At 34.9% G+C, this 23,457-nt stretch overlaps 2 protein-coding genes across 4 annotated transcripts in view; one reads left to right on the forward strand and one right to left on the reverse strand.

Annotated features, from left to right (window-relative positions):
* Nucleotides 1–23,457, reverse strand: part of LOC145684020 (sialate O-acetylesterase-like) — a 102,870-nt gene that overhangs the window by 67,780 nt on the left and 11,633 nt on the right. For all 3 annotated transcript variants that reach the window (XM_081755833.1, XM_081755835.1, XM_081755834.1), the window contains exon 2: nucleotides 17,173–17,280. In XM_081755833.1, coding sequence (XP_081611959.1) covers nucleotides 17,173–17,280 — 108 coding nt within the window. The remainder of the gene's footprint in view (nucleotides 1–17,172; nucleotides 17,281–23,457) is intronic.
* Nucleotides 17,894–23,457, forward strand: part of LOC145684021 (sialate O-acetylesterase-like) — a 58,595-nt gene continuing 53,031 nt past the window's right edge. The window contains exon 1 of the mRNA XM_081755838.1: nucleotides 17,894–17,956. The gene's annotated coding sequence lies outside the window, so the exon portion shown is untranslated. The remainder of the gene's footprint in view (nucleotides 17,957–23,457) is intronic.

Raw genomic sequence — 23,457 nt, forward strand, 5'->3', positions numbered from 1 at the left:
TAAGGAAAGGAGTTGCCAAGGGTTATTTAAAGAAATGTTCTCTGTCTCCAGGTTAAGTTAGCAGTACCAATCCTTTAATAATAATAATAATAATAATAATAATAATAATAATAATAATAATAATAATAATAATAATAATAATAATAATAATAATAATAATAATAATAATAATAATAATAATAAAACTTGGCCTAGTCCAGAGTTCGAATACATGAACTCATAATTAGCAAACTATTCACTCAAACTGTTCGACTGTTTCTTACATCTCAAATTTGCTTTTGGATGTGTGTAAACAGCGTTTCTTCCAGACATGTTTTTAGCCCCCGAGCTCTGAGAGTGACCCCCAGAATACGAAGTGTGCCCCCCTGGAACATAGTTTCTGAAAGAAACACTGTGTGTATAATGTTTTCTGTTCCATACTAGGTTTTGTTATCCAGTGAGATACGACTGAGTTTGCGGCGAATAATTAAAAGTTACTTCTCTTTCAATGCAAAAATCATTCTTTTCCTCATAAATCACGTTTCCTTTTACATAACAGTAACTGATGTGAAACAGGTTGAATCTGTGAAATAATGGGTTTAAAATAATTGTTAATAATAATAACATTAATAATGATAAAGCAATAACAGAATAGTAACTACCTAAAGAATAAAATTTGATAAAGAAAATTAATCCAACTAATGATCCTCTTTTCATACGGACTTTGTTTCTCGTCTAGACTTACATCAGAGGTTTTTTAGCTAGCTAACAGTTTTTTCAACATCAAGTAAGTGATTAATGGAGGTAAGTGGTTACCGCATTGGATTCTTACTCAAGAGATCCGAGTACTAATCCCAGCAGAACGGATCTTTCTAAGGTGATTCAATTTCAATTTCATACTCAGTGTGATACGCAAGATCTCTTGTGGAGAAGGAAAGAGATAAGACGGTAACAGGAATGGAGTAGGCCAATTGAAGCAAATATTGACAAACTTATATGCTTAGGGATGTTCTAGATTTGATGTTTTCAGTTTATTTTAACCATTTTCTAACTCATGTTTGATCATTGTTTGTCGTCTCATCCCATATACAGTATATGAAATAATACATTAAACTCACAAGTTATTATGTCCTTGATATATAGAACTCAATTGACAACACGCTCCAAATAATAGAGATTAATCTTAAAATGGAGAATTTTTTGTGCATCATAAACTCCACAGCAAAAGCCTGTTTCAGTGCTGGCCAGATCTACCAGCTGTCTTTGGTTGCTAGAGTTCTTACGTGTATGGCGTTTATAACAGTAAATGTGATGTATACGATCTAATGAATTTGTAAAATTCAAGCGGGAAGATACTTATGGTGATTACTGTACCTAGTGGCAGATCCAGAATGGGCGTACAGAAGGTTCGCGATCCCTTTTCAAGGTAATATGTAACACTTTTTGCGTTATTTCCACGAGATGAACCGTCAATATTGTTTTTTCTGTAAATATAATAAACCAATAGTTAACAAACCAATAGAAGAGATATATATTCGGAGCAGTAAGACGTGTGTTATGTTGCTCTGCAGCTAAGTGCGAGAAAAGTGGGAAAACTGCGTGTATCGGGTCGCGAGTGGTATCGTTCGACGCGGTGCGTTACAACGAACACGGCAAAGAAAAAGCCAACAAAAACGGACCAACGGTTCAAAATTTATAGGTAAAATCTGGCTAAAATAACCCCATATAAATACATAGGAACCTGAAAATGGGAAGAAAAATTTCTAAAAAGTAATTAGTGCAACGTGTGCATCCAGCTTGAGGTGGAAAAGTATCTGCTTTACACGGCAAGGTCAATGTAAGTACTTTTCAACATCTTATTGCATGCAAGAACATTGCTTTCAACTTTTATTGAAAGCAACATAAACTTACTAGAGCCAACTCAAAAAAAAAAAAATTGTGTCCGTAGTGTGTAAAATGGACCAAAGTGCCAATTTCAGGACCTCGTAGCGCCCAAACTTGAAGGACCACGGGATTGATTTTTTTTGGAGGTGGGTCCTCAACCCCCTTCACTCTCCTCCCAAAGTGTCCCCCTTCCCCATTCGGATTTAGGAAATTCGACCAAAGTTGTGGTCTGGGCCAACTTGGTTTGACCTTTGACCTCATTTTTGGAAGAATATCGGTGACCCCCCTCCCCCGAGATATTTTTCTATTTTTTCATTTCTGCTTTAATTTTTTTCAGTTATTTCCCCCTTACCCCCGGAACTTACCCCTTTCAATCCCCTCTGATAGTTTAGGGTGTCTACAATTAACATACAAAGTTTCACAAAAATTGGTCGGTAAATAAAAAAGTTTTGCCCATCGAGTTTCTGGGGTCTTGTAAAAGCTGGCTAACTTAACATCAAAAACAGGTTAATATAAGGGGAACAAAATGTTTCCGAGGTCACTGCCAAGTAGTGCAAGAGGTACACCAACTAGGGACCAATCACCTACAAATCCAGTAGTAAGGGTCCAGAAACCGGAAGAGAGCGAAGCCCGGAAAAGAGAAAGGGAAGATACCTCCCCACAGGACAAATCATCAAAAAGAACAACTGAAGGGGAGACTACGGAAATGGAAACTGTAACCCAATACGAGAAAGAAATGGTATTCTTAGAAGAACTACTAGATTGGAAAAAGATCGGTAGGAATAATCTTAACAAACTAAAAAAGAGAGTAGTGATTTGGGTTATAGATAGATCGGTACTAGAAGGTAAATTGGAAAAACTAGAAAAAGAAAGTGAAAAACTAAAGGCATCTAATCAAGATCTACTACAAGAAAAATTACAGCTGAAAATGGACATTATGAAAGGAAAAAAAAGGTAATAAAGAAGAGGAATTGAGAATCATTGAAAAGCAAAAACAAGACATAAATAGAATGGAAAAAGAAATAAATCACGTTAAGTAAGAAAACAATGAAATAAAACAGGCGAGAGACCATCAAATCAGACATATGGAGGAGGAAATAAGAAAGCTAGATGAAGACAAAAAAGAACTGAAACAAGAAGTTCAATTAATTGAAACACAACAGTTATTCGGAAAAACGGAAATAGCAAGAGAAAGCGACGGCCACCGATTTAGAATGAAAATACAAGACCTACAACAGGAGCTGTTCCAACAAGATACTATGATTAAGGATTACATAAACAAATTAGGGGAAAAATTGAAAAAATCACCGTTGAAAAAATGGAAACGAATGAAAAGCCGTCTTGGACAGAGGTAGTCAAGAGAAGAAGGCCCACAGAGAGGGAACTAACAATCCAAGAAGTAACAGCCAAAACCAAACCAGCACTGATAATAAAACCAAACCAAGGAGAGACAACCAGACAGACAGTTGAGAGATTAGTAGGTACAATTGACCCACGAAAAGAAAAACTGAAGATTACAGGACTAAGGACAACCAGGGACAGAGTAGTAATAGAAACAGCAACAAAAGACGACATCAAAAATATTATGTCTAAAGATGAAATTAAAAGAAACTTCCAATGCGAAGAAACCAAAAAACGAAATCCAATGATGATAATTTATGGTATACCTTCTGACTTAAAAGATGAGGAGCTTATACAAGCTCTTATTGAGCAAAGTTTCGAGCAAGAAGACATGGAAGAGGCAAAAAAAGATAAAAGTCAGGTTTAGAGCTGCCAAAAAACAGCAAAAAAGATGCCATCTTGTCATAGAAGTAGAACCAAAAATAAGAAAAATCTAAGTAGAGAAAGAAAAAAGTGTATATTGATTATGAAGCACATCGCGTCAAAGACTTCCTGGTAGTACCACAATGCTTCATCTGCCAAGAATTCGGACACGTAACAAAGTATTGTGATAATAAAGAGAAAGCAAGATGTCGATACTGTGGCGATCTAAGACACTAAGTGAAGAGTGTGATGAGAAGGGGAAAAAATCTGCGTATCTTGCAAATTACGTCACAAAAACTGTGAGAACCTTCAGACTGAAGAATGTGTTTCATACAAGGTAGCACGAGAGAGAATAATCTCAAAAATCAACTATGGAGAGTGAAAAAACTACAAACAAGGAAAAGAAAAAGAGTCCAAGTAAAAGAAGAAGGGACAAAATAAGATTAGAACAATTTATTGAAAGAAAACACAAACAACAAATACTTAAATCCAATCAAGCGACGCAAACGGAAATTATAAATATAGAAATAGATAAGAACATCAAAATAAACTCGCTAACACAAACTGAAACGCACAGATTTATAAATAGAGAAACAGGGAAAAATATAGAACACTCCAAAATCCAAATTGAACCAAATAGGAGAAAAATTAATGATAGTATTACAAAAAGGGTGAACTAGCAACACTGCTAGAAAACAGGAAAAGGAACAGTAAAAATACTTTTAAAGAAGAAGATTATAAGTGCATGGAACATTTACCAAATATTTATACTTCCTTTGTACATGGAGAAGAAAAATATCTCTTCCCAGTACAGGAAGAAAGGAGCAAATACAAGAGAACACAATATCTAGTACGACGTGTGGAAGCGAACACACTGTAGAAAAGCTAGAAGACGAAAATAAAAGTAAAATGCAGGGAACAAATCAACAGCTATATGAAGAAATCAGACATATAGACTAGCAAAACTAGAAGAAAAACAAATATTGGCTACAGCACTCAGGCAAATAGTAAGAGATTTGCATGTAAATGGTAGATCAATAACATATCCAACTCTGGAAGAGACAGATAGAATTGAGCTAAGAATCTATATTTTACCAGCAAATGGATTTGAACTTCTAGATCTGGTGGATCAAGTTTTTGAAAGACGAGGAATATACTGGTCCTTAGAAAATGTTTATAAACAACTGGTTAGAGCACACGGTAGAGTATATTATGATCCTACGAAATCAGGTGCGGATGCTTACGTTTTTACGAGATATGGATGAAAACTATCCCACATTAAAAATAATGCAAAATAACGCACAGGGAAGCAAGGTGGCAACAATGGAATTAAGAAGATTAGCAGAAATAAAAAGAATAGATATTGTGGCAATACAGGAACAAGTAGCAAATTAACAACCTTTCCTGTGGGAAGTAGAATCATCTATGGAGGAGAAGAGCCAAAAGCTGTGATTGTAATCATGAATAAGGAAATTGAAATACTGAAGCTAGCTCAGTATGCAGATAATTGGATAACAACAGTGGAAATTAAATGAAAAAAAATAAATTTTGGATAATTAATGCGTACTTTCAATACCGACTACCAACTCAAGATTTTGTAAACAAAATACAGGACATAATAGGACAAAGAGGTAATAATAGTATTCTGCTGTTGACAGACACAAATGCAAAGTCGACAATGTGGGGAGCACAAGAAAACGATGACAAGCGTGACTTAGTAGAAGATTTAATTATTCAAAATGGACTGCAAATCTTAAACGTGGGAAATAGACCAACCTTTATAGGAAACAGAGGAAAATCACACATAGATGTATCATGTGCAACCACTGAGTTAGCAAACAGAGTAACAAATTGGCATCTGGGAGACAGTAACACGCTAAGTGATCACGAAATCATCACCATAGAAATTCAGGCAAACCAAACAACCAAAGTAGCAGAGACATATAATATAAAGAAAACAAACTGGAATAAGTTTAAAGATAATTTAAAGTTACCACAAATAGAAGATAGTACTGTTACACAAATAATACAGCAAATAGAGTTAGTAACCAAAGAAGCACTAAAAGATGCTACCCCGACAAATAATGAAATTAAGAAATACGAAGACTTTTGGAATCCCAAACTCCAGAGGCTGAAACGAATAGCAACATCAGCAAGAAAAAGCTACCAATCAACACTTCATCCCATTCTGAAGGAAAGGAGATTGGAAAAATACAGAATTGCTAAAAGAGAATTCAAAGAACTATTAGAGGCAAAAAAGAAAAGTTGGGATTTATTCCTAAAAAAGAATAAAGAAGTAGACCCATGGGGAACACCCTACAAACTAATTACACAAAAAGTCAACCCTCTAATCTTGAGCACAGTTAACAAACCTGATAGAATGCTAACTACGAACAGAGAGGAAACATTAACGGCATTAACAAATAAGTTCTTCCCAAAGGATATAAAGGAGACAGATACGGAAAGTAACAACGAGTTAAGAAACAAAATGATGGAGGAAACCATTGATACTGTACCTGAAGAAGATCTCGTAACAAATGAGGAGATGGAAAAGATAATGAAGAAACTTAAAAAACAAAAAAGCACAGGAATAGATGGACTAAAGAATGAAATATACAAAAAAGCAAAAAATATTTGGACACCATATCTAGCAAGACTATTTAATTGGTTACTTAAGAAGCAAATTTTCCCAGATTCCTGGAAAGTTTCAAAGTTAAGTATTCTATCTAAAGGACCAGAAAAGGACGCCTCAGAAGTTGGATCTTATAGACCCATTTGCTTGCTTAAAAACATTTCCAAAACTTTTGAGGTTACAAAAATATAGAGACGTTAAGGACGATCAATTACAATATGGTTTTAGAATTGGAAAATCAACAGAAGACGCTGTAAATAGATTAGTAGATAATATAAAGGAAAAAAGGTACGAACGAAAATATGTCTTAGCACTCTTTATAGATATTGAAGGAGCTTTTGACAATCTTTGGTTTCCCTCTCTTCTACAAAATATCAGAAAATTAAATTTGCCTAAATACATAATAAACTTAATAAGAAATTACTTATTAAACAGGAAAATCATAATACCGAACGAAGAAGGAGACATAGAAATTGAGACCGAGAAAGGTTGCCCACAAGGTTCTATCCTGGGACCAACTTTATGGGACATTGAGCTACAACCATGCTTGGAAGTATTAAACAAGATGCAGGAAGTGGACATAGTTGTTGCATTTGCCGACGATATTGCAATAACAGCAAGTGGAAATAGCAGAAGAGAATTAGAAATTAAAACTGCAAAAATAATAGAACAATTAGACAAATGGAGCAAAGACAGTAAATTAAAATTATCAACGAGCAAAATTAAATACCTAATTTTTGGAACAAAGTTACAACGAAACCCAATAATAAAGTTAAATGATATAAACATAAAAAGAGAAAAGATAAGATATCTGGGAATAATATTAGATGAAAAACTAAATTTTGATGCACATTTTAAATATATAACAACTAGAGGGAACAGCATAGCAAATAAATTAATTACGATAGCTAGAAACAAATACAAACTACCATGGAAAATAATAAATTTGTACCAAGAAACCATTTTAGCAGCTGCAATAACATATGCATCAAGTGTTTGGACTAGGAGAACATTAGAAAATAAAACATATAAGAATAGATTAAATAGACCACAAAGAAACATACTAATAAGATTAAGTGGAGCTTTTTCATCAACATCACATAGCTCACTAAGTATAATATTAGGAGTAAGCCCCATGAATATTGTAGCTCTGCAGAGGGCAGCGAACTATTGGTTAAGAAAAGGAAATCTAGACAAAATCAGAAATACATTTGATAAAGAACTAAATACCGAAAAAGAAATTGAAGATCATATGATAGCAATTTGGAATGAAGATTGGCAACGGTATGAAGAAGCTCACAGAATACATCAGATATTTCCAAACATAAAAGATAGACTACAAATAAAACATTTAAATCCCACTTACGGAATAATTTATTTCCTAACAGGACATGGACCGTATGAAGATTACTTGTATAAAATAAAATCCAAACGAACACCAAGCTGTGAATGTGGAGAAATTGGCACACCAGAACACCACATTATGTGGTGCCCAACAATGGAAGATGACGTGATATTAAGAAGGGATATTCGAAACAAGACTTTACAAGAAATATTAACTAGTAAGGAAGATTGTGAGAAATTGAAAAAATAACTAATGAATACTCAGATATAAGAATAAATATATACAGAAGAAATTTAAACAATGGAGAGAATTAAAGTGATGAATGAAAGAAAATGAACCAATGTGAGACTTGTTCCTGGACCGGAGAAAAGACTCCAGGAGAGGAAACACAGGAAAACCGTGTCTCCCACCGGGAACAAGTTGAATGAATGGATGCACCTCCAGCCTAGGGACTGGAAGAGGAATTCCAGTGCAAGAGTGTGTGAAGAAGAGTGCGTGAAGTGGAGAGTGGTGCTGGGTTCACGGGAGGGAATAGGGAAATGATAAGAAAGGACATAATGGAAAACACCGCATTTACCGTTCGGGAGCCAGGGGAGGTTGGTGAGGATAGCACTGGGATACAACGGACCGGGGTCCACACTAAGTGCTCCGAGTGGACCCCGGACCCAGTCTATAAGAACCAGCCAAGATACCAAGGAACGCAAAATGAGCGGTTAAGACAAATAAATAAATAATGAATACAGTAATAGAGTTAAATGAAAAGATAAATTTGGAAGAGTGAAAGTAAACAATAAATGGAAAAACAAACATGTGTGTATATATGTGTTATGTATGTATGTGTGTATGTGTATATGTATATGTGTATGTGTATATATGTATATATATAAATAGAAAGTCATATAGGTGAAAAACAAGTGTCAGTGATTATTAGTGCTAGTGACAGCAAAAGCATAGTGTAGTGTAGTGTTAAGAATATTAGTTTTGGTGCAAAGTGTTAGTGTGGAAACACAGGTGAAAACCATTAGTGCAGTGAAAGAAATAGGTGAATTCCAAAGAAATATATTTAAAAATATGTATATTTGTGTGTATATATATACATATATATATATATATGTATAAAACATATGGGTGATAAAACCTAAACACACAGGGAAAACCTGCAAGAAACAAGAAGCTTAAGGTAAAAAGAAGAAGCCAAAAGGTAAAAACATAAAAACATAAATATGCAGAGAACACAGATACCGAACACACATACAGAAATACACAATAAACAAGCAATCTAGGTTCAAACTCTTTTGTTAAATTTTTATAGTTTTTTTGTTTTGTTTCGTTTTTGTAAATTTTCCTTTTTATGGTCTCTTTTCCTTCCCCATCCTTTCCCTCCCAAATTTTCCTATTTTTTCTTTTTTCACTTATGGAAATAAAAAAAAACTACCAAAGAAATCATTCGCAATGATGATAACTCGTCGGTTTTCGAATGCTCTAGGCATGGGCGGCGATTAGGGAGGGCAAAGGGGGGCAGTTGCCCCCGCACTTTTTTTAAGTAACCAATTAATGTATATAGTTTCATTTGGAAATGTAACGATTTTGTATGTGTTACTGATTAATAGGAAAAAATGCTGCCATATAATATTTGCTGTTGCGTGAATACGTATTGGTTGTCTTCCCGTGGAGTAAAGAAAGCTACAGTAATTGCGTTTTAATCGCCACAGAAAATAACCCCAAAAAATAACCTATTGGAGCACAATTTCAGCATACTTTCATTTCTTCTTACAAGGGCTCGATATGTTAGTGAGCCGCTTTGAAGCTAATCGAAAGAACATTATGTAAAAAAAAGTAGGGCCTATTTCACAAGTTATTTTTTAATTGCACAAAAATTGACAGTTCCTAAAATGTCTTTTCTTCTTTCTAAAGTAAGGAATATCGATTAAAAAGAGCGTGATAAGAAACAACCTCTATCTTTTCCATTGTTTTGTAGTGTAATATACGAGTGAAGTGTTGTGTTTAAGGATGTACGAGTGTATATACAATAAAATTTAGTAAATTGAACATAATTCTAGGTTTTAAGTTTATTTTGTATAACTGAAGTGTGGATTGTAAGTATTGTTGTGTTTTGATGTGTTCCAAGAAAGTGAAATCTGCACCTAATGGCAACGAACATATTTCAAGAAGTTGCAAAAGCAAATATTTCTTTAAATGTCGTAGCATATGCTTGTAGTATTTACTGTCTTTCATTTTCTAAGAGTAATAACATACATTTAATATCATGTGTGGAATTAAATATTAAGTTTTTCATTAATCTTCAGTTTCAATATAACTTTTGCAAAACAAGCATCATTATTCATTACTATGATTAATATTATCCTTTCTATTTATTTGTTTTGCAAATTTATTAAATAATCTGATCACACAATTTTCCAGACAGAATTTTAAGATGTTCATGAGCAAGGAATCAAATCTCTTCTTACACTTTCGTTGTTTAAGAGTACAAAGGGCTAGTATCTACTTGCGTTGTTCTTCTCAATTTACTTAATAAACTATTATATACGATATACGGTATTTTAACTGAAAATATAGTATCCTATTAGTTATACAACCTTTCGTCAAACAAAATGTTAGAAACAACCAGGAAAACTAACATTTATATACAAATATTCAGATCATGTCTTGCCCCCTCACTTTTAACGTCCAACCGCCGCCACTGGCTCTAGGTAACCGACTAAGAGTAACGCGACTAAGCGAATGTAAAAATAATAATAATAATAATAAAATAAAAAAATAAAATAAAATAAAACAATAGTCTATTCTAGTAGCCAATATCCTAAAATGCTGCAGGGGATACATTTTGCTTCCATTTGAAGCGTTGCATCCTTTTGAGCAACAACGAAGAGATAAATCTTCCAATACAGATGGTCTACCTTGTGAAAAAAATATCCAACACGTTTTTCTGTGATGCTACTCCGTTATTTCCGACATCAAATGAATAAACACAAACTTTTCCAGATCGCCCAAGGAGTTATATACAGGGTGCTTCAAAACAACACGACAACATTTGGCAGGTGATTCCTGACACCAAGATAAGACGAAAAGTATAGACCAACCTGGGTGTGCAAATGCTTCCTTTCGGAGTTATAGGCTACCGAAGTCATGAAAAATTGAAATTTAAAGGTCCATAGCTCCGAAACTATATGACCTACCTTAGTGGGGTCAAGATTTCACTTAGGAACCAATGTGTGTTCTATCAAAATTTCCATGATTCAGAATCTTGAGGTACTCATGCAACAATTTTTATAGATGGAGTTTGGCTAGGGGTATATACTTTGAAGTACTCACCAACTACTTCTATAAAAATTGTTTCGGAAGTGCGCAAGTACCGCAGGATTCTGAAACATGGAAATTTGGATAGAACACATATTAGTTCCTAAGTGAAGTCTTGGCCCAACTACGGTAGGTCCCATAGTTTCGGGGCTATGGACCTTTAAACTTCAAGTTTCCATGATTTCGGCAGCCTATAACTCTGAAAGGAAGTATTTGTGCGCCCAGGTTGGTCTATACTTTTCGTCTTATCTTGGCGTCAGAAATCACCTCCCAAAGTTGTCGGTGTTGTTTTGAAACATCCTGTATATATATTTAAAAGGATGAATGCAAGTGACGTCAAACTAAATTAGAGAGAGGTTTTATACAAGGTACAAACTATTATTACCAAAATTGTTGCTGTACAGAGCTGGGTAAGGAATTAAGGGATTTTGCGCCCTGCCCTAGTGGATTGCGCCTCATGATCAGAAGCCGAACGACCAACACTCGGCTAGTGCCACCTACTCAATTTGCCACAAATTCCTCATATGAATATAAGAAAATAAACTAGTAGTTAGGGAACATAAACATAGAAATGTCTATTTCTACACATGTTGATAGAATTCAAAGGATGTGAAAATCATTTCCGTTGTCATTTCTTATTTGGAAATTAGAAGTGATGATAGAGAAGAAATGTAACGTAAATCGGGACCATCCCTGAAACCGATGACGTAACCTCAACTTAAAGAACGTTTCGTGATATTTTCCTTACTGAGAAACGTCTATATAACTTGTTTTTGAGTTAAACAAGGAAATCTCGAGTTAGTCATCAAGACACTGACATAAGCATTAGTATCTTGTGTATATTTTTCCATGAAACTATTTTAACTAGGTATTAGTTTGGGTGAAAATTGAAGTGGTGCGGTAGGTGAGTGGTTAGCACATTGAACTTCTATTCGGTAGACCCGGGTTCATGTTCCGGCCAGGCTGAAACATTTTCAAATCTTTCAATTACAATGCATACTCAGTGTGACAAGCAAGATCTTCTCTTCTCTAGAAAGAAAAAGATGTTGGAATGAGGAGAATTGGAGAAGGTCTCTCAATGGAGACAGTTGTCAATTTACAAACTTATTTCCAGCAGTTGTTCTAGATTTGATATTTTCGTCTACTTCCAAGAATTCTCTGATTCATGTGTGATCAGTGTTTTTATTTCTTTGAATATACAGTATATAATGAAATAATACATTACATACATAGTAATATTGAGATTAACATATTATGTTCATTGGGGAAAATGCTCTGACCAGAGAAATTCATCTCAGAATGGAGAAATGTTTCGTACGTCATCTACTCACAATTTTACTTGCATAAAGACCTGCTACCAATTGCTGTCAGTGCCGAGAAAAGTTATGTGTAAGTTGGATTGCATCTGTCCAGGCGTTCTCACAACTGCAAATGACCTGGACCCCAAGTAATGGAATTAGAGTACTTAGGGAGGGGAGATACTTTTGTAGTTCGCTGTACCTTATATGTGATAGTGTCCCTCAGTACTTTAATAGTTTTAAGTCGATCCTAATTATGTTCAAGGAGTACTGTTGAACCACTTTTCAATGAATAGTGTTTCACATTTTCTATATAGGCCTACTTGTCACCCACACGAAAAATAATATATTGAATCATAAAACACTTGTTTGCTCTTTTATTAACATTGTTACACAAAGTTGTTTTACTCGATACTCAACAGAACTCTGTCCAACCTTTGAGCACAACAGTTGATTACAATGTAAAGCAAACTGTGCAGTACATGACTCTGAGTTGAAAGTTAAATAACTCTATGTGACAGCCATTTTGTCACTGCTGTGCCAATATGTGTTCTTTACTAATTCCGATGCGCTGAATCCAAATTCGTAACGCAAAATTTTCCAGCATGTACGATTTTCGAGTTACTCGTGATGTCACTTCCGGTGCTACGTTGCGGCCAAAAAATATTTATATTGCTGGCAACACTGCTGAACTAAAGGAAAAGAAAAACATGTGGCGTATATCAGTCGGCTAGATCTTTACCCGTGATAAATAAACCGGTGAGAGATTCTCGTGAATGTTGTGTTATTTGTCTTTTATCGTGGTGGAAGTACAGTTGCTGCAGTTCATCCGTTCAAATATACATCTTCCACTGATTGATGCTAACCAAATCTTACTTCCCCTACTGCACATTAAACTTGGTTTAATGAGTACACATGTGAAGGCTCTGGACAAGGAGAGCGTAACTTTCAAGTACTTAAGGGAAACATTTCCCAACTTAAGTGAAACAAAGGTTGCAGCAGGGATTTTTTACCGGCCCTCAGATAAGGAAATTACTTCATGACCCAGGTTTTGAAAATAAAATGAACCATTTTGAAGTTGCTGCATGGAATGCATTTGCTGCGTTATGTGACGGTTTCCTAGGGAAATACAAGAGTCCTCACTATGTACAGTTGGTCAATGATTTGATAGCAACCTATCAAGTTCTAGGCTGTCACATGCCCTTGAAGCAAAATTTCCTGGATTCTCTCTTGGACTTTTCCCCCCAAGCTTGTGTGACGTGAGTGTTGAACATGGAGAGCGATTCCACCAAGAAATTTCCCAAATGGAACGCCGGTACCTAGGCAGATGGGATGCTTCAATGATGGGCGACTACTGTTGGTTTTTGTGCAGGCAGTTTGACACAAAATCACACAAAAGAAGATTATTAGGGGTTTATTTCCAGCAGTAACAAGTAAGCTCTAAAACTAATTTCTCTAGTGTGTCTTCGCAGTTTCGGTGCAGACAAGAACGATTTACTACTTTACTATCCCAATACATGATGCGCTGTATATAGTGAGCCTATATGAGATATGGAAACTGGCCATATTCTGTAACTCAGAAATGTGACGTGATAGAACATTTCTAAATACGCCTTTGAATTCAGCGACCCCAAATTAGTAAAGAACAGATACTTTCATTCCAGTTACAAAAAAAAAAAAAAAAAAAAAAAAAAAAAAAAAAGGTTTCAATTTGTTGCCTAGTGTAATAGCTTTGTTCCTGTCTGTGTCCGACATTTGCATAACATAACATACACATTACACAAGAAGAAAAATGAATGTTTCAATCCTTTTCTCTCAATAACAAGAAGAAAAATGAATGTTTCAATCCTTTTCTCTCAATAACAAGAAGAAAAATGAATGTTTCAATCCTTTTCTCACAATAACAAGTACTTACATCCACTGCAGAGTGACTATATATATACACACAGTGCATTCAAAATATATACAGGGTGTCTCAAGAGTCCCCTAACATAAGGTTAATCTGTTATTATCAGATTTACAACAAAATATAAGCGGAAAAACCATCTCCAAATATGATGTTTTCAATCGAAAGTGAAGGAATTTTTCAAGTCAGACGAGCCTTTTGGGATGTACACTCTATGCGTCCAATGTTAAATGAAAATGCAACGTTGCCATTTACCGGGACCCACAATATAAGTTAATGAAGTTACTGTTTGAATTGGGGCTAGCCATCGATAATGTTAGCTTAAAAGACAGAAAATTCATTCATTTATATTGTGGGTTCAGGTCAATGGCAACGTTAGATTTTCATTTAACATTGGGCGCACAAAGAGTGTACAGCTCAAATGGCTCGTCTGATTTTTTTTAAAAAATCCTTTAGATTGAAAACATCATATTTGGAGACGATTTCCCTTCTTACATTTAGTTGTAACTCTGGTAATAACAGAGTTACGCTATGCCAGGGGACTTTTGATACACCCTGTATAATGGAAAATATTGAAAATAAATATATTTCAACTGTAATTTAGAATCTAGCGTCCCGTTCAAGAAAATTCTAGATCCACCCCTCAATTATATGACTTCAATGTCGGCCATTCCATCAAAACGGGTGTTACATTTGGATGAATAGAAATTGTTATAGAAATGTCCTTACTGGGTCAAGATATATCAAACTGCTTCGAAACATCACCGTTTGTCTGTGTATTTTAGTAAACACTTAATTCGTTACATATACATGATACCACAACTCAGTGAGAGTTAAAAATGTGGCGTAATGGGCCTTACAGCAAATTGACATGCATTTTCAGATGCATGTAAAGTTAAGCCAAACTCTGCTAACGTTCAGGTCAAAATTTGTTTCCAATTATGCGTGCACTTTTCTGAAAGTATGATGTGAATATTACAATCAGAAATTCCATAAGTGCAATTGCTTTTATTTAAAAAAAATGTTCAATTCCGTAACGGGTGTTACACAGTGCTAATGAACTTAAACCAATTTCACTTTTAATGAACATATTATGTAAAGAACAAAATATTACAATGTTAATAGATAAAAAATTACTCATGTAGTACAGTGTAGGAAATAAAAACACAAAATAATAAACATATAAATCAGAAGAATGTAGGAAGTTTCAGTATTAAATATGTAGGTCTGTTGATACACTGATCATCAACAAAAGTCTATTCTTCTTATGCTTCAGTGACATTAACTCTGGAACTAAACTGCTACCGAACTTTACGTTATTCTTTAATTTTCATAATCGGATTTGGCAGTTTGCCAATCACGTCATGAAAATGAATTATGTTGTGCCGTGCTGGAAAACTCAGGGGCGAGAGTATACGACGGCGCCCTCGTACTTATTAGTGAGGTCGACAGACCAGCCGCGAACCGTAAGAAACTTTTCCAAAATAAACCCTGCTTTTCCTTGATTTCGAGGATTTTTTAAATTACTTTTTTCCTTCCATTTTATATATGTGCACATGCATTTTCCTAACATGAGTAACATTATAGGACTAATTTCTAAAACAGGAAGAGGATTTAAGTGCATACTAATTTGTACTGATATGCGAAGTATTTTTTCTCTTTTTTTCTTTCCTTTTCTTTTCCTACCGAATTTTTCGTCGCCCCGCTAAACTCCCCTTACGGCACGTCACTAGTATACTTTCTAAACTTCGGCGTAGTTCGAATTCCTTTTCGCCACAGGATTTCAAGAACATAACTCTAATATCACCATTTTCGTCCGAAAGTCCTTGAGGGATTCCAACTTGACGATAGTCTTTGTTACTTATTTCATTGCCAGCAACACAACATTCCAACACAAACATCTTTCCACAAAAGGACTGATCACAACTTCATTCAGTCTGCGTACACATCATTGTAGTGTAGGGTTTTTCTGTTTTCTTGATGAAAATCTGTCGCGCTGCAGTCCTAATGATTTGCTAAACGAAGACTTTCAATAGCAGTATACTGGGCTTCTCATAAAGAAGTAATTTGTAGTATGTTATGAGTACTCAATTGAAATATGGCGCTTTTATGATATTTAATCACTACCCTGAGTGTGCGATTAACGAGGGTATGAGAGGGAGTCCCTCATTCCACGATATATCTTAGATGTTATTTTCTTTGGAGTGCACTTCATCACCTCCGGTTCAATGTCCCTTAATTCGCGCACTGTTCACCCTTACCATAATTCATATCTTCAGAAGAGGACCCTCTATAACTTTACTAACTTCAAATTCCCTCTTTACAGTCTTAGAGCTAGCCTACGTGTACAAATATCACTGTCAAACCAAGCTAACAATTCACGTGTAACACCCGTTACATTGGCAATGTAACACCCGTTACGCAGTTTTTGCCTATTAAATTATAAATATAATGATATTCATTTTCTTGTTGTATTACCCATGTGCTCATTTTTACTTTTGCAAAAGATAGACTATTTCTGACCTTTAGTACAAATTGTATAGTAAAAAATATATACCTTTTTTTGTAACGGGCGTTACATAATTACTTTGGTACCAAAAGTAGTCAAATAGTAGACTACTTAATACACTAACAGCTTTAAAACTTCTGAGCTTCAGTTCCTAAGGTATACGTGCTTGTCTACACCGCAATGCAACTGAATCAAATGCTTATCATGTGTTGTTTAGGGGTGTCCAATATTGTTGGTAAATTCTCCCTTCGACTGGCTTCGTACAGCATGGAATTTCAATCGCTTAAAAAGACAAAAACTAAAACGTTTTAACAAGAAACCGATCTGAATAGTAAATTTGAACCTTTCTGGTCATTTTTATATAAGTAACGAGCAAAATATATTTAAAAATTTTCTGTCCTTAGGCTCATATTTACGTGGAATGGCCGATGTATATTTTGCGCGTGACTTACAGTCATGAAACGGAGTTACGAACAGGTGGTCACAAATTTTGAAACTACATATCTTGAAATACGATAAAAAATGTTTTCCACTTACCTTCATAATTATTAACAGTTTCGTCTGGAGCATTTATAATAAAAATACGGCACACACATTCAGTCCAAAGGGCAGAGAACAATACAGCCAAGTAAAGGATCTTCATTCCTAAAACGAAATAGGTATATGTTTTAAAAAAAGTTTCACGGAAAAATGAATCGAGTAAGATTTCTCAGAGTTGTTAAGAAAAAAGTAATATTTATGATTAAGTGTTTAAACGAATTTTATGTAAGCAATTTAATTTTTACGTACTATCGCCTAACATACGATCGTGCAACATGAGACGAATTGTCTAAATGGTGTCATAAGTGAACTAATTCTTTTAGTATGGATTGGTAAAGGATAACGTACTTCCGCCATCATTTGTTTCAGATAGGTTCTAAAAATATGCTACGTATAGGATTTCTAAGAGTTAAGTTTTGTGATAACAGAATGTACAGCAGACTATAATAGCAGAAAAATTGTATTTTTAAAAATCTAAATTTCTTGAACAGGAAACTTTAAAGAATAAATAATCAAAGGTTAGGAAGATAAAGAATCAGATTTATGAAAACAAATATGGATCGTATACCTGCATATACTTTCTTTACCTAGCAGCTATATTATTTGGAACTGTAAATACAACTTCTGGAGCCCTCTGCTCTTTTGTTTTCATTGAAACTGACAAAATTACTCGACTCATCTGTTGAAATAGCGCGGCAAGCTAATCTTGAGGATTTAGGAAGAAGAAGAAAGTGTATTTAGTTTATGATACATTTTGGGTACTTAATGTTTTTTGATATCGGTAAGATCTGTCCATTGTTAATTTGTGTTATTTATTAATGTTTAATGTTGTGTTTGTTTGGTTTTTATGTGTAGCTATTTTTAATGCATAATCTTATTTTAAATAAACATATTTCATGATCAATTGTCTCCATCCATTGGAGCCTCATACAAATGCAAATGGCATCCAAATAACATCTCAAGTCTTAAATACTAACATAATCCCTATCTCTTCAGAATCAATGGAAATATCAGAAGAAATGGAAGTAATTGCAAAAGAAGTTGAAAACACTCAGGGAACTGAATCAATACGAATCATAGATAAAATTCGAAATAAGAAACAGAAATTTCAAAGCTTTTCGAAACATAATGATCATGTTGTAAATCTATATAGTGACCATCATTCCGCCCATATTTCATCTTTTTAAAAGCTAACAATGGAGAAATTGGGAGAAAGCATATTATGCCTACAAGTCGGAAACTCTATCTATCAGAAATCCCTTGCATTAACAACATTCAAACAATTGGTAGAAACCTTTTAAAACTTACTTTAATGCAGGACCTGAAACCAATCAATTCCTGTGTCACCCAATTCATAAAACACAGGACTGGTCGCCCTATATTCCAAATCACGCTTTATATTCTACGGGAGTAGTGAAAGACATTGATGTTGACATTTCAGCAGATAACTTACTACAGGACTTGGAATCTGAGATACCAATTATCTCTGGGCGTCGAATTTTTAGAAATGGAAATAATAACCAGAAAGTTTCCACTAGAACAGTTATTCTCACTTTTAGTTCGCATAAATTACCATCAGAAGTACAACTATACCATCTCAAACTTCCTGTAGAACCATATATTCCAGCCGTTCGGCAGTGCCTTGATGGATGTTTAAAATACGGTCACACGAACCGTAAGCGTAAAGCAGGCACAAAATTATGTACAAACTGTAGTCAAAATCATTTTAAAACTGATTGTTCCAATCATACACAGAGTTACCATTACAAGTCTAATCATAGAGCGAATTTCTCTTAGTGTCCTGAACGATTACAAAAAGAATTGTCCAATTAATGGCCAACTTACATCTATCCTTTAATGAAGCTAGTATGTTAACGACTAATAATAAAACAAATTCAACCAATGTCACGAATACTACGGCTATCTACAGTGAAAGTATTAGAAATCCTCCTGTTCACAACGTATTCTCACAATCAGTGAACTTACATTACAAACCACCCTCTACTTCTATTCTTCCTGCAGTTCCTCCCTGAAAACGAAGAAAAGGTTTGCAAGATGAAATGAAATGAAATCTTTGAGTTTTACGTCCCACGGTTATGCCGGTTAGGCTAAAGGAGACGGTGATGATGAGTAATGAATGAAATGGTGGAATGAAGAAAGTGGGAGGAAACGGGAGAACCTCGAGAAAACCCACGCACACGGTGTTTGTCCACCACAAAGTTCACTTGGCGGGGACTGGGATCGAACCCGGGACCCCTAGCACCAGAGGTGAACGCTCTACCACTGAGCTACCGCGGCCCCATGGTTTGCAAGATGATCACTTTGCTCCATCTAAATCATCTTTCGAGAGTAAAAGAAGTTCCTCAATATCTTTTGAGGTGTCTTCTATTTCCTGCGCTTCTTCTTCCATGTTTACCCTCCATTGAGATTCGACAATCCGAAATCTAAACCGGAACTTAAAGTTTTAGCTCGTAATAAAGACAAATTAAGATTTTCTAACATGCAAGTTTCATCTAGTAAATCTACAATTGCTTCCTCCGTTGACAACAAACTCATTGGACACAATAATGCAGAGCCTTCACCTGGACCAATCAACAATCGCCAGAACTATACTTTCCTTTCCAATAATGACAATTCTGCTAATGATCAGATTCGTGAATTATCCCGGCACAATGATAATTCACGAATAATCCTCCCCCTTAATCAAATAAAAGCAATAAAACAAATATTGACTACTGCTTCTGTCACTTTAACTGCTTACCCCAATACCAAAATTCTAGATACTTTACTTCAACAAATTACTAGTGTTCTTTCCACCAAATAGCTTCAACATGGCTTCCGATACTTTCGAAAATCTAGTAGTTCTTCAATAGAACATGCAGAGTGCAACTGGAAAAAGTTATACCCTACTACACTTGATCAATATATTTAATTCACATTTGCTCATGTTACAGAAGACTTGGTCAAAACCTCATTCGTTGCTTCGCATAAACAATTACAAGTTCATCGAGCAACTTCGAAAGAATGGTTATGGAAGCATAGCAGTAGGTATAGGTCACGACCTTTTCTATCTAGAACTATTAGTAAAAATCCGCAATAAACCTTCTAATGTCCAACTCCTAGGAATACAAGTGCACAATTTTAATCTTGTGAACATTTATATTCCTTCTTTTGTTACTGTTGATATGTCTCCTCCTCAATGATGGTACACCTACTCGCATTTCTTTTAACTTTAAAAGCGCACCTGATATTTCACTGATACGAACTAAACCTTTTACTTATTCCTCCTGGCAAGTTGTTTTACTCGGTAGTGATCATTTTCCCATTATTACTGAGATATCAGTTTGTAAAATACCTATGTCCATTCATGGACCCTCTTTACTTTTCAATTCTTATTTGCAACATATATCTACGGAGTTACACTCGGATAAATACAGCGACTTCATTGCTTCACAATTTCAAAATAACTCTTCAATTCCTACTATTATTCCTGATATGCAGGAAGCAGCACGAAGTTTGGATACTTTACTAAAAACTTCGGTATTTCATTCAAAAGTGCAGCCGGTTCTCCCTTCAAAATCATCAGGTATTCGTAGTCTTCCAGTCAAACCTCCATGGTGGACTCAAGAATGTCAACAAAGTGTTAACTCCAGACAGCGGACTTGAAAATTATTTCTTTGCACTAATGAAAAAATCATCTTCCAGCTTATCAGAAAGCTAATGCCCTCAAAAATAATACTTCGACAAACACAACGTCAATATCACACTACTTCTGATCTTCCGTTCACTATTGAGGAAATAACCACTGTACTGCAATCACTAAAAACAGATTCATCTCCACGCTTCGATGGAATACATTATAAACACGTCAAGAATCTTCCATCGGAGGGAATCTCTGCATTGTTACATTTCTATTAATTCCATCTGGAAAACTTCATAGATTCCTTCACAGCGGAAGAAAGTTCTGATTACCCCAATACGGAAACTAACAAAACCCATAGAAGCAGCGACCAGCTATAGACCGATCGCTTTAATATCTTGTTATCTAAGACATTAGAACAATTAATTCTAACCAGATTACAATGGTTTCTGGAATATCACCAGATATTTCCTTCCAATATGACAGGCTTTAGGAAACACAAGTTAAGTTTAGATGCACTTAGTCCATTCCTTTTAGACATTTGGACAACTTTTCAACATCGTCAATATCTTATGGCTATAAGCATTACTCTTCAACAGGCATATGGCCTTATTCAATTGGATTTATTGATAACTTAAATGGCAAAATTGAACATCCTTACCGCTTTCATTAGATTTGTTTATAATGTACTCATTAATGGACAAATTTATCTCAGAATAAATAATAAATATAGCACTTCTCGGCGAACTTCTCTTGGTCTTATGCAAGGTAGCATGCTTAGTCCCACATTTTTTAACATCTTCATGGTGGACTTTCTGGAAATCTTCAATTGTACTGTATCAGCTTTCTTTTTGCAGATTACTTACTCAAATATTTTGTTACAAATGATCTTGATACTGATCGAAAGAAACTGGAGTCTTCATTGTAAATAATTGCAACAATGGTTTAGAAATTAACTGGAATTTTATTACATAGTATTTACTAAAAAGAAAATCTCTCATTTTCCTTCTCTTCAACTTTCACATTCACAGCTTCACAGCACAACAAATATCAAATATCTTGGATTATACCTTGATCACAAATTAACTTGGAAATCACATTTAACTCACATAATATAAGAATGTAAACAAGAACAAAACATTCTTCGCAGGTTAAGTTCCAAAAGAAAAAAAAGGGCATTCATCCGCACACTTTATATACTATTTTTCAACAATGCATTGAAGCCAAGATTCTCTATGGAAGTATAATACCGGTATATTCTACCACCATGCCAAAGTTCTAACAGCGATTCAGTACACTATTTTAAAAATTGTACTTTCCCAATCTCGCTTCTGTCCTAATAATGTCACTTTGGAGAAAACAGGCACGCTACCGTTATCTATTAAAATAATCAAACTTGCCTGTAAATATATCATATCTCAACTCGTTCTTACGAATTCACCACTACTCAAACAATTGGGAGCATTAGAAGTACAGAACCGCAATACCAAATTACCATATGCCACGAAGTTACCATGGATATACAAAGCATGTCTACTTTTGAAATACCTCCAAAGTCAAATAATAAAGCTTCTCAACCTTCCATGCTATAGTTTCGCATATGAAACAAATACAACACTTATAAAACCTATTCTGCCGTCATATGTAGATACCAAGATTGAAGATCAATCTTATTGCATAAACAAAAATACCTGGCAAGGTTTTCTCGATCAATCCTGACACAATCTTCCTTTACACTGATGCCTCCAAGGTTTCACATAGCGCAGTTGGAGTATCTATCTTTATTTCCCAACTTGATGCTATTCAACAACTGAAACTTCCAGTTGCCACTACAGTATTTGAGGGTGAAGCGTTTGGAATACGACAAGCCTTATTACTCATTCAATGTAACAATATACGATGTGCATGTATCTCCACGGATGCCTACAGTGTGTTACAAACACTCTCTTCTGTTCATTGGAGAATTAAATCTACTTGAATTTTACAATACATAGAATCCATTTATTAAAAATTAATTGAAATGGATCATATCATAGATTATGTCCATGTCCTAAGCCATATTGACATAAAACCGAATGAATTTGTTGACCATTTATCCAAAAAATCTCGTAACTCTGGTCTTTCAGCCAATATAAAATTATTACCTCTCAACTTATTATTATTTCACATTAACCAGATCATCTCGGAGCAAACTGTTCTTTGGAAACACAAAATCAGAAGTGGACCATGAACATGCTATTGGCAAACTAACCCTTTACAATCAACCACCTGGAATGTACTTCGCACTTGGTCACGGTCAAAAAACATTTTATATTATAGACTTCGTTTCAACACTGCAATTACTCCATATCTTCTGTACAAAATTCATCGGACCGATTCACCTCTGTTGGTGCAACGAAGAGGTTGGAACTCTGAATCATCTTATATTCCAATGTTCTTTATTATCTAAAAATAGAACTCAAGTTATAGAAGCGCAGAATAAACACTATGGTTATTGACCCCTCATCAAACAAATTTTGATGCACAATGATTTGGATATCTTAAAATATTTAATATTTTTTTCCCAAGACAATGGACTCGTCCTTTAAATTACTTTAATCATTACCTGGTTAATCATATCATTTTTTCTTTTATATTTCATC

The sequence above is a fragment of the Thermobia domestica genome, chromosome 4 (genome assembly GCF_964235325.1).
Source record: "Thermobia domestica chromosome 4, izTheDome1.hap1.1, whole genome shotgun sequence".
Lineage (NCBI taxonomy): Eukaryota > Metazoa > Arthropoda > Insecta > Zygentoma > Lepismatidae > Thermobia > Thermobia domestica.